Genomic DNA, 13,266 nt, shown 5'->3' with positions numbered 1-13,266 from the left:
CTAAGACAGCTACACTGAGATATAATGGGCTCTCATTTGTAGTTATACAATTTTATTTAAGTATGTGGATTTCACTGAAACCCAACATTTAAATGGTATGTGCTGAACCTACCATGTAATCATTGCTCGGGTAACAGTATTGACACAATACTTTATTTATATTTTTGAACGAGGGCTTCTGTTGTGGTTTTACAGCAGAGGGTTTAATGTGTCAACATGCGTCTCGTCCCACAGCAGTTCAAATCAACCCAACCTAACCCTCGCTGGTCTTCCGTCAGAGACGAGCGCACTTGCCAAGTAAAAGTCAAAAATGCAATTAATTGCACAGTAACTTGATGAGGAGACTACAGGGACTAAATAAATAAAATTAAGAAAGCATTTTAAATAATGAAAATATTGTGAAAGGAATTCCAGTGGAGCACTAGACTTGGACCATTTATCTGCACCACCCTCTAAACTGCCCTTTTAGCCCCCAACTTCGAACCGGGTCCAAGTGTAGGAATGCAAGCCACTGCCGGGCAGCTGTAAAGTGCTGACGCGGAGATCTTTGAGCCCTACCACACATATGGCTTTACTTTCACAAGTCCATCATGCTTTTTCTTTCACTCCTTTTCAGGTAGCGAGACGCACTGTAGGCTATTGTCCTTTAAAATCTGACTAAAGAGCCAATACAATGCAGATGAATATAGTGCCATATTTTCTAAGTTGAGTACTTTTACTGTAACTGATGTTGATAAGCAGGGGGGTATTTTGGTGTTTATGGGAGTGGCCATCAAATATTTTTCCTTATCTTGATCAGGGTTTTCTTTTTGGCTTTCAAAGGCAAAACTGTGGGCTGATAAAAGCCTTACTTGGCAGCAATGGCTGTTTTCACCGAATGTTGACCATCTGTTGGATAAAACTATTCCTTTTAGAGTTCAACTCTAGTACAGAAAGGCCCTTTCCCCTTTGCTCCTGCTGAAAAGTACATACAGTGGGACGCATTGTAAAAATGGAGGTTGTTTGTATAGTAAATGTTGGGAAGAGTCATTTGTTCTCAAATTAACTTTAGGCTGAAAGGTAATTTATCTCTGTGAGTTGCCTTTCAGTGGAAGGTGTTCAAGTTCATCCCAATGTCTTAGTTTAATGTTTTCTGGATAGTTTTAAGGGGTAATCAAGCTTGATTTATGACTTCAAACTGTAGTGATTTATAAATGGTATATAATATAACAGTGTGATGCACTCAGGTCCCTTTTCAATTGGTTCACTCAAGCTTTAGCCAGAGACTCATCCAAGTCCATCATTACCAGGAACAAAGATGGGCTTGAAAGACATCAGTAATGAAGAGAAAAAAGAAGTGGTAGTCAGTTTACTCCTAAGGCTTTTTATTTTTCACTCTTGTTCTTTTTCTTGTCCAGTTTATGAAAAGGAGTTTTTCTCACTGGGCATTTTGTAATTTTGTACTCAACATGAGTTATTTGGAGCCTCCCTTGGTGGTGTTGCATATCTACTTGATCAGCTGATGTTTTGCAGTAATTTTCTATGTTCTACTGTAAAATAATGTTATATGACTCCAATAAATCATATGTGGTCATTTTTGGGCGACCAAGGGTATTAATTGCTTATTATGGTGGCACACAGGCGTCTGAAACAAGGATCAGAACCATAATGAATGAAAAGATGTGGGAACATGAAATTATATAATTAACTAATTACATATAATAATATTATTATTAGGATTTAAGGGTTTTATATGAATATTTATCTCTTTAATTTATCAATGTCTATGAGTTGAGGGGGAAACAATCTGATGCGCTTTAATTAGGCACATGAGTGTTAAAAGGTTTGTTTCATATTTCAGCATAAGACAGTTCAAAATGTTTTACATCATAAAACTGTTACAGACACCAATTGTGAAACAAGTAATAGACATTACATTTTGTCAAATGCCATCATCAAAGTTATCAATACAGCTATCAAGTGACAGCTAAAAAAGTAATCAATGGATAAATTTTATGTATTTATAAAGGAAAAATCAGAATTATTTTTTTTCCTTTTTTTTCTCTGGTTTACTTTGTATAATTTTAAATTAAAAAAAATACTAAGTAGTCTTTCACAGCCCTGTACAGCAGTGACTCCTCCCCAATCATTAGGACATCTTAACACACACAGTTAGCTTGACTTGTTGCATACATTTGTAGTAACTAACGATTATCTGCAGGTTTCTTTGTGGATAAATCTCATGCTGCTATAACTCTTGTGCTGTTGATCGGGGGAGCCACCAGATTGAGCTGCGCCATGCATGTTCCACAGCTACAGACAAGCTGTGACAGCTTCCAGCAGTCTCAGCATGGGTTCCTTCAGGAAACACTTGATTTACTTTTGACTGCTCCGTGAAGGCCCAAGAACTGGACGGTGTTGCAGTGCACAGAACTACATGGAGCATTTGGTTCTGCTCGGCATTGGCATTGAAGTGCAGTATTAGATTATACAGCCTCTGTTATTTTAATGGAGAGAGGAAGGGAGGGGGGAGCGCTCCCTTCATCTGTTCCTCACATTTCACATGGGGCATAATAAACTTCTCACACCATCCTGCTTCAGGACTTCATCTTTAGTTTTCACTTATTAAAATGTAAGGGGTAGATTTCAAACATTACAATGAACACCAGATCCTAGTGTTTATAAGTCAGGAATATTGTTGGATTTGACGGTGGCCATGCAGTAAACTAGTAAAACTTGCTCGCCTGCCTGAAGGAGCATTCATCCTTAATCTCCGTATTGTGACGTGCATCCAGCTTGTAGCAGGTTTACTGAAAGTTGGCTTACAGCTCACTGCTTTCATCTTCCTCTCTCCATCAGCACTTTCAGACAATGCTGAAGACGAAGCTAAACGTGCTGACGCTGAGGAAGGAGCCTCTGCCCACGGTGATCTTTCATGAGCCCGAGGCCATTGAGCTGTGCTCTGCCACTCCGCATGCAAAGAGCAGGACCCACGCTGGATACAAGGTAGGATCACATGAGCCTGATGATCCTCAAATCCAACCCTGATCCAGAATGCATAATAGCATTAATACAGAGCCATAATCCAAATGTTTTTCTTTTCCTTTTTCCTCACAGAAGTTAAATAATTTCCCTATTGTTGATTCTGCAGTACTCTTTTGTAAGACTGGGTGCTAGAAGTCTGGGTGAGCCTTTAGATGCTCAATTTCCCTGTAGAGTTAGATCTAATACATTGTGTAATTTAAACTCCTCTCTTTTTCTCCAGGTTCAAAACAGGAAGCACACCGGTACAGATTGAAATGAAACTTCTTAACAAATTACCAAATGTCTTTGTGTGCTTGCCTGCCTTTGAGAGGCTCCTTCAGTGAGAGAATTTAGTTTTCTGTGACTCTTTGATTGAAATCTGGTGTGTCATTAGTAAACGTGATGAAAAGGGAGGTATTTCCCAACTTCTCCCCTCACTAAAATAAACCTTTTTATATTTGGCAGCTTCTCTAAGAGGACAAAATAAACTCCCACTGGTATTATTGCCAGGAAACACAAATGTGGAACACACAGTCCCTATGCTTGTTGATGTTTGTGTTTGTTGGATCACTGTACAAGAGAAGAAGTTGAGCACATACGGATGACTATGAAACAAAAAGGAAAAGATACGACTAGAAGCGCCTTTTTGACTCTTTACAAAAACACCCTGAAGTTTTAATGTAACCCTTAGCTCGACCTTTCTGTTTGCAGAGCAGTGAAGTCTAGTCTAGCTCAGAGACACATGAGACATCCAGCAGCGTGCAGTTTTCAGGATTTTTATCTGCTGAAGATCAAGTAGTAGTGGCAAGAATTTCCTTCTGGCCCCTTTTGTTTCACTCTGCTGCTGTAGTTCTTATGTGTGAAATGATCAGGACCAGATGCATTACCTATGCACAGTGTGTAGTACATTGCTAAAGTATTAATACCACTTGATGTTTTTAACTGTTTGTTATAATATAAGCACAACTTTTTGGGTATTTAGTGTGACTGACCAAAACAAAGTAGTCAATGATTATGAAGAGGATGCATTTCAACGTCCTTTACTCTGACTACCTTTGACAGCCTGTTTAAACGACTGACTGAAGAAGCTGTAGTCGGTCTACATGTGTATAATTTAATCTTAGTATAAATTCTGCATTTCTGTGAAACCTTCAAGGCTTCATCCGTTCCAGCTTTCATCCATAAGTTATTAGCCATTTATTGTTCTTTTTATTATAGTAGTTATTTAATGAAAAGTCATACAAATATAGGTATTTCCTCATCATGTTAGATAAACGCCCCTCAAAACTATTCACGTCTCTTGCGGATACAAAAACCAGATAGTGGAACTAGTTGAAGCAAAATGTCAACATTGATGTCCAAGCATATTAAAATATGGAAACACACAGAGATGTATCAACCGGATGAAGTATGTGGGAGCCTTCTGAGATTTGTCAGCGAACACTGGTGAGCAAAAAGCATAATGAAGACCTAAGAACACAGCAGAAATGTGAGAAATGAAGCGGTGGAGACGTTTATAGGAGGAATATGTTATTATCCTGTCAATTACCAGAAAATGGAAAGGTAATGGCAAAACTACAGACCTACCAAAAGTCTTTTACAGTGTACTATCTTGGAATGCTGGAATTGTTTAGGCCGAACAATAAGCCTGAACGTTACAGCCAGACTGGTGTAGACCGATGTTTTAGATCAAAGCATATTTATTTGATAAAGATTGACTATTTCAAGTCTAGACGTAAATCCAGTTGAGAATCTGTGGCAAGATAAAAACAATTGTTCACAAAGTTTCTCCATTTAATGTGACAGGACTTGAGCTATGGGAGAAGAATGGTCCAAATGTTCCATTATGAGATGTGCAAAGCTGGTGAAGAAATGGCAGGAATGACTTGCAGCTGTATGTTTCTACAAAGGATTGAATCACTGGAGAATAAATACAGAAGCACCTCACATTTTATAGATCTTTATTGCTACACCAACAATCTTGAGTTGATCTAGGGTATAAAATCCCAATAAATACTTTAGTTTGTGGTTTTAATGTGACAAACTCTGAAAAACCTTAAGGTGAATACTGTAAGGATGTGTTCCCACAGACAATCAAGTATGCTTTCATTTAAACAGCAGATTGAGGTGATATTGAGCTCCTGGCCAAGTAAAACAGAGTTTAGAGCTCATCTGTAATCTGAACTCTAGAATCTTTGTCAGATTACATGTGCTGATTGGGATGACAAATGAGCAGATATAGTTTAGTCTCTTCACACAGCTCACCTGCAGTCAGGACCTGCAGGAAATCTGTAATTGCCATAGACAATGACTTTTACAATCTTATTTTGTCCCTGTTTATTAATTTTTTTTATTTAAATGTTATTCTCGTTTTAAAGTGCAACAAGAAAGATTTGTTTTTCATAATAAAATATTCAGTTCAAAGCCATAAGGCAGTAAAAACATGGGCGCAAGTCTCCTAAATGCTTGAGTGATGATGTACAGTTTAAATCAGAAGTTAAATGTTGATCTATGGCTGAGGAAAATGTCTATGACCCATGTGAATATTCCCTGGTAGACTTGGTGTCTCTCTCTGTACAGTGTGAATCCCAGCATTCACTCGTTGGCTGCTCCTCTTCTGACTCGGGGCTCTTTCCAACAGCACTGAAAATGCCAAAGCCACGTTGCTGTGGATACCACTACGTATTTTCAGTGTAATACCAGCCAAACACACACGCGTACTCACAACAAAACACACAGTCTTCTTCTGACTGCTATGTGCTACTACCTTGCATGTCGGCCTTTGTGCCTCGTTGTCTAGATCTGTTGTCTTGTGGAAGTTCCCATCTGAGTTTCTACCTGTCTGTTTGAATGTCTGTCTGCCCACCTGCTCCTCTGCTTTACTACTCAAGAGACGTGGTTGTCTTTTGTGGCAGAAAACCAGCACAAACAAAAAGATTTAGTTCCTTTCTGAAATACTTGGCCTTCTCTGGTTGCTTTTTTATATGCTACAGCATAATAGTGTTTCAGATCTTCTTTTGTTTCACTTCCCTGTTTCTCCAATTAGTATTTTGTGTTCACAGGAAGGCAGGATAGCAGGAATAGTCTACTGTCCTGTCTACCTACCAAGATCACCTCTTATTTTTGACCTCCTTATTATTTTCTTTTCCACTCCAATAGACTTTGAATTGACACATTAAGTCAGGGTGCTTAAAAAGTTGCCAGTATAAGATAATAATGAAGGATGTGGGTTCAAGCATTATGTCCTTACTCTAAATAGCCACTGGGGAGAAAGTGTAATTGTTTCTCCAAGTATATACTGCAGAAACAATATATGCCACACTTTTGTCTATTCGTAGAGACTTTCCGTCTTTCTGTACTTTGTATTCTGATGTCAGATGAATGCTGGACACCCTGTCTCTTCTCATTCGGTGAGGAGGAACAGGGTGCACAGCTGCAACATTTAGATGATTTGTAGACCTGTAGGTTGAGATGACCGAGTGTTTCTTTTCTCCTTGCAAATGGTCTTGTCTTTTCCATTACTAAAAGATAAAAATGGAACAGATTACTAATATGTTAGCTGGCTTTTATAAGTTTGACAGTGTTCAGACTTCTCCAGATTATTTTGTCAGTGGGTAGGAAGGCACACATTTTGTTTACACACCTTAAAGCTGAGCCCAAATCAGTTGATCTTGACTACAGAGAAGGTAAGCAATGTATAAAGAACAAAAACGCTTTGTGTGTATGGAAACTAGAGTGTTGAAATGATTAGAAAAGAGTCCTGACTCCTGCTCACGATAATTACTCTGTTTTCATTGCTGGTACTGCAACTTGTCAGCAGCAGAGCCAGACTGAGATGGATTTCAGGACTGTACCGAAATCCAAACACTGAATCTGAGGCTCAGCCTCAGTATGTTTGAGTTAATGACACCAAATCCTGAGCTTTTGACACGGATAAATTCTTGTAAAATTCAGGAAATTCCAACTGCATAAAATTGTACCTTTTCCGAGTTGGCGTTAATAGGTTGGTGGCTGCTAAGATACTTTGGATTATTCAGTATCCAATTTTGGCAACTACAGATATTTCTCAAGTCACGAATGAGTCAGTTCTGATCCTGCAAGCTATGAGTAGTTGGATGACTAATGGCAAAAACAATGCCACGCTTTTATAGCGGGAAACATATTTTTGTTCTCTTATTGACTTGCGTCGCCAAGAGTTGGTCTTTCTTAAAAACGACTTCAGTCAGTTAAAGTTTTCTAATGATAAACTTTAACAGACAGATTGTTCCTGCCAAGTATTTTATGGAAGTGCATGCTCTTTTCCAAACTGTTTTCACTGACAGCTTCTCTTACAGAGCTGTTTAAAACAAAGAGCATGAGGCTTTCCAAACTCAGTCTTGAATTTCAATAACTTCCTTGCTTTACTCTTAAACCCCCTTTTACTTCATGGTTCTGCCTTAAGAGTTTAACTAGGAACCTCTCATTACAGATCAATTTGTCCTTCAACGTAATACGAGGTAGTCCACCAAGCTCAAAAGCTGTATGAACTTGTAGATCACACACCTCCCATTATGGAAAAAGGAGTCTGGGCTTGAAGCTTGCAGCAATCAACTTTGAGGGATTTCCCCAAGGCTGAGCTCTGTGTCACAATCGTCACGCCACTGTCCAGATGCAATCAGTTGCTGTGCATGTTATACCCATCATCAGGTCCTGCTGATCATCATATTTCTCAGATCAGTTAGACATTAGACGATGGCTGCTGGCGATGTTTATGTTTTGATCACACTTGTTCCACCTTTTAAAGTTAGTAGTGGTGATGGATATGAGAGGCTGATGGGGCCTCACAAGGATCAATTTGTATTAGTAAGAGAACAAATGTAAAGGATGATCAAAAATATAAATATTTATATTGTTACCAAGCAAGTAGTTCTGTTAAAATGAATAAAAAAAATATTGGTTAAGGATGGAAGGTAGTCTAGTTTTGGATAATACCACATTATTGAAAAGGATCAATGTTGTTTTTAAAGTAAGTTTTGCTATGATCAACCTGGACGGAGAAACTATTTTGAAATAAATTAACTTGTTACACATAAAATCGTTTGTCCATTGGAAACCTGGTATAGATTGTGAGAGTACCAAAAATCCAGTAATCATCAGTTCTTCTTGTTAAATAATTTAATTAGGACAGTTGGCGTCTTTAAGGTTTTAGTCAGCACTTTTAAGGCAACAAACATGCTTTTGGGTAGGTTAATATCATGATTGAGAGAGCAAATGAAAGCTGTCTGAGGACCTCAGAAAGTAAAAAATAATTCTAGTGGTAAGGGCTATGAAATCATGTAGCAGAAAAATGGACACAGGAGGAAATGCAAATGAAGAACCAACAAAATCATCCAAAACCATTCAAACCAAACTCCGTGTTCAAGGGTCATAACGTTTTTGTTTTTATTACTTCTTGAATATAACTGGCTTCAGGTGGGCTCCAAAAACAACAAAAATAAACCAGTCTGGAATTCACCAACGTGTGTTAACAGCCCCCATAGAAACTGGAAGAATAGTTTTTGGACTATTTAGAGAAAACCGGATATTCAGCCAGTTAAATCATCTCTATCTGTACAGGAGAAAAATTAGGTCTTCAATAAAAGAAACACCTTACATATTGTGAAACAAAGTAGAGGATTCATTTTAGCTTTTGTTGCTTTGCTGTGGCAAGTCATGAATCTCTGCAGAACACAATTATTTCTCAAGACTATTGAGGCATACTGGAATAAAATATGCTGTCCAGTGTCAGAAAGCATATTAGTCATTGACCACAGGTCTTGGATCCTAACATGGAAAAAGAAAAGAATTGAACTACTTTTCAATGGTCTTTTGAAAATCCATGAAATACTCTTTATAGCTTACACAAGTTTAGCAATTTTCTTTTTGGGAAAAAAAATACCAGGTATTGCTTACAGATATCTTATTGTGAAGTAGATTGATTGTTACCATCTTTGTTGACCATGCCATTAGAAAGCAAAGCAAAGTCTTATTTGTGCTAAATATTTGGAGAAGTACTTTGTGCCAACACATTTGTCTGTCCTGGTACTTGTTGAAATCTACATAGATCTAAAAATACGGCAACTTTCTTATTATAAGGTACTCTTTTGTGGTGCGTTCAAGGAGAGTTCACCATCTTTCTATGGCTGTTGAAAGGTCTTTAAGGAAGGTGGTTTGTCTGTGAAAGCACCTTTCATGTACACCTAAAACAGGAGCCTGTTTGGACACAGGAACATTTCAACTCTGTGGTAACACAGAAAGTTGAACTTTTGCCGTCACGTTCCAAAGTAAACCAGTTAATGCACACTGTTCTATTTAAAATAAGAAATGAGAACCTCATCCATCACTTCGTGTCATGACAAGCAGAGCCAGATGCAGTGTGCTGATTCAGTAAGTCTGAGTGGAATGTTAGCATGCTCCTGAGGAATGTTGCATTTCCAAACACTGGAATCTCAGTCAGAGGTTCCAGGCACAGGGGGCCAATTCAGGAAGCATGCTAAGGTAATCTTCAGTTCTGACTGCATGCGTGATCCAGTTTGTCTAAACCCAGTTAAATTATACTTGGATTACATTTTAGTGTACAACTGTGGCTGGAAGGTTTAAAAATGAACAGGAATTTGGAGTTTTATACAAAGTCACTAAATATATGCGTGATATTTATAGTTACATGTGAATGATTTAAAATTGTGTTCAAACTTTTATACATGTTTAACACACAATGACAATAACTTTTGTGCTAATTTTGATGGTGGCTTTCAAATGTTTGTTTCTCTGAAAATTTTAATTGACCCAAGACTAATGAAGAAAGGATTTTTTTTAAAATACAAAAATGTGATATATCCAACACAATCCTGGAGAAGACTGGTGACTTGACAGTTCTCCAGCAGGTCGTCACTGTCTTACCCCCAGTAGGAAGACACAAAAGGTTAAGAAATCCTGACCAAACGAGTTCATATTCTGCAGTCTTACAGATAGAGCTCAGTATGTGAAACTTTCTGTCTTTAGGAACCTTTTTGAATTGAAATATAATATTCAAACTTTGAGAAATAAAGTTTGGGTTTTTCTCAGCTGTAAGTCATATTCAGCATTGACAAAAATATATCACTCTTTGTGTTTCAAATTTGGTTCACACTTTTTGGTTGCATTAAATTACACACATGAATTCACTTTTAAAGAAATATACTTAGTTGGACCTTATAGTGGTGGTCTCTTGCTGCCTGAAGTAATTGCTCATTCTTTTCTGTCTTTTGTCAGTTGTGCTGCTTTGTTCTTTTGTTTACTGTACAACGTCCCACCAAGTTCATTTTAGCCAAAATGGTACAGAAGGTTGTGGGATTGGGTGCAGACTGTGTTTTGTCTCCACCATCTGTTTGCCGTTGGCCTGAGCTCCAGAAACTATCTGAAGCCGAAACATGTTGCTGCTTTAATCATCACAAAGGTCTGTTCCCAGACCAGATCAAGCTTGGCTGAAGTCTTTTCTCAACAGCTACATCCTCATCTTATCTTCTGCATCTGCATTCACATCCCCAAAGTCTCTCTATGGGGACAGGTATGTTTTCACTGAGCTCTCTTTGTGTTTCTTCCTCCACCGCCTGCTTACTTCCCGTCTGTTTGCTTCCTTTCTGTGTTAATAGCTGATCCAGCTGTTGATCCAGCGGCAGCAGCTGCCCAACTGCTACACCTCTCATGCACATGCAGGCACGTCTCTGTACAGACAAGTATGCCCTCATCCCAACTTAGACAGACACTCTATATCTGAGTGTGCCAGGATGTTCCCGTCTCTTCCCATCGGCTCAGTGGCCAAGGTGCGGATGTTTATCCTGTCTCCCCTTGTATATGTGTCTCACTTTGTTTCTCCCCATCTGTTTCCAAAACAGTTTCCCTTCCTACCTCCTTGTAAGTCAGTTTGTCCTAAACCACTTGGAAAAGTAGTGGTTTCCATTCATTGTTGCATATTAATCCAGTGAGTCATAAAAAGAGTCAAATTCAAGATTTACTTGTTCCATTTACCAGAAAACTTAAAGGACATTCTTCTGATTTGTGACCAAAATTGTGGGATTATAGCAGTGAATCATTTGCTGCATTTATCCTGGGATCAATGAATATCGGGCTTACTTGCCTGTCTCTACTGTGATTGAGGAATGCTGTTTTAAACAGAAGCCATGACTAGTTGAACAGTAGATTTCACCAATTGGTGAAAAGTACAAAACTGTTAGTATCTTAACTAAAATTGCTGCTTTTGACACTTGAAGACCACTCTGATGGGCTTAGTTCTCACCGTCTCCAACATAATCTAGCATGCAAACAAATAAGTCTGAAACATCTAGTTTCTCTGCTCAGTCCTTTGAACATACAGCTCTGCTAAAGTTTTATAGAATGTCTAATTTAGCTTTATGAGGTTACACCCTTTAGATGCTGCAACTTCTTTCGTTTTACTGCTTTTTGCTATATTTTAACCGAACTTTGCAAAGAAAGCCAACTCTTAAATATTTCGCCCATGGCTGAGCGCAGCTGCAAACGTGATTGTTTAATGTAGAGTAGACTCAATTAATGGTGAACATAAGGGTGACCCCAACCTCACCCTCCACCCCCAAACCGAAAAATTTCCCTGCTCTGCCAGCAGTTCCAGTTTAAAGCAAATAGCTGCTTTTGTTCCATTTATATTGCAATATTGCCACAACTTTCCCACACAACGTTACTATGCATGTCAGCTGCTTTGGAAATTACAGCTCCCAAATATAGGGTAATTGACAGCATTTCATTATTTACAAAAATAATGTTTGCTGAGTCCAAATTCCTTCATTGGCTCCATAGTCACTAGAGTACCCAAGACTAAAGACAGCATCCCCAAATGACACTCCTTTCTAGAAACCCTAACAACTGTTGTTTGGTGGCCAAACACAGATAGTCAGAACCTTTCCTCCTACATCTTGAAGCTACAAAGAGGCAACCTTCTAACTTTCCAAAGCCAAAGCTGTGTGTGAACTTGCACAGCAGCTTGGCCTTCCTTCCTGGCAATTAGAAGTCATTTCATGTCCCTTAAACCAGATTATGATGCCTCCCACCTTGTCCATGTGGCACTGGATGTAGATGCCTTCACCCACATCTGGTGGTGGTGGCCATGCGAAAGAGTCTTCCTGTCTCTTCCTGTTGAGTGCTGTTTTTCCATTTGGAATCTCACAAAATACAACTTCCTACAAAGAGAACTGGCCAAACTATCTGAGCCAACAACTGAGGTTAAATTGCCATGGGTGACCCTGCCAAGGTGATGTAGTGCTGTACCAGATGGCCTCCATGATTATGGCGGTGCTCACTTTCTCCATCCCTCACGACAAAAATCAAATCAGCAATGAATGACACATTAATATTTAGTTGGCCACATATTTTCTCTTTAGCTGAAGCTTAGTAGATGACTGCACAGTGGCTACTTGGGATGTGGCAGTATACAAATTTTGGCTATTGATATTCAATATTAATGTCATTAATGATATTTCTGATAACCAATATTGAAAAACATTATATTTATTTCCCCACCCTTCAGAAACCATGAAAAAATTACCACTGAAATTGCCTCTGCGCTTCAGTTCATCGCCTCACTGTCCTGGGATTAATCGGTTTCACAGCCACATGCCCCATGGCCAACTCCCACTCCTCTCCCCAACTGAGACACATACTACAACAGGATGGAAGTAACCATTGATTATTGATACCAGTCCAGTTTTACTTGTAGGATCAATGCCCATATGTTAAAAATGGCTAACATCAGCTGATACCAATGTCAATCTAGATATATCCTGCATCCCTAATTGATAGCTAAAAATATCCTAATTCTTCTGAAAAGGTCTCAGTAGTTTGGTACATAGTGCAAGAAATGTTATGAAATTAGAATAGAATAGATGATAAATGCACTGTATTAAACCAAAGTGGGGAAATTCCTGTACAGCAGCAGCAAAGTGACAGTCAAACAAAGTAGGTCCAGATTTATTAAGACAGTTTTGTTGGAAAACACATACATTTTCTATGCTCCCATGATCCAGTATATAGGGTAACTTAGCCCAAGTAATGTCATCATTATTGTCCCAGCCATATAAAAAATGGCATACAATGTTGTGTACTTTGTTTAGCATCAGAATTGTGTTAAAATGTTGTTTAATTTATTCATACATGACTGAAATAATCATAGGTCCAGAGTTATTCATACAGCTGGCAGATTAAATTTTAAAAAATATTTTATATTCATACAAGAAA

General features: G+C 38.5%; 1 protein-coding gene across 1 annotated transcript in view; it reads left to right on the top strand.

The window, feature by feature from the left end:
• The window catches only part of pid1 (phosphotyrosine interaction domain containing 1), a 29,807-nt gene that overhangs the window by 7,470 nt on the left and 9,071 nt on the right, over positions 1 to 13,266 (top strand). The window contains exon 2 of the mRNA XM_028044712.1: positions 2,839 to 2,985. Within this exon, the coding sequence (XP_027900513.1) occupies positions 2,839 to 2,985 (147 nt within the window). The remainder of the gene's footprint in view (positions 1 to 2,838; positions 2,986 to 13,266) is intronic.

The sequence above is a fragment of the Xiphophorus couchianus genome, chromosome 18 (assembly GCF_001444195.1).
Source record: "Xiphophorus couchianus chromosome 18, X_couchianus-1.0, whole genome shotgun sequence".
Taxonomy (NCBI): Eukaryota; Metazoa; Chordata; class Actinopteri; order Cyprinodontiformes; family Poeciliidae; genus Xiphophorus; species Xiphophorus couchianus.
This window is presented reverse-complemented; position numbering and strand designations above follow the sequence as displayed.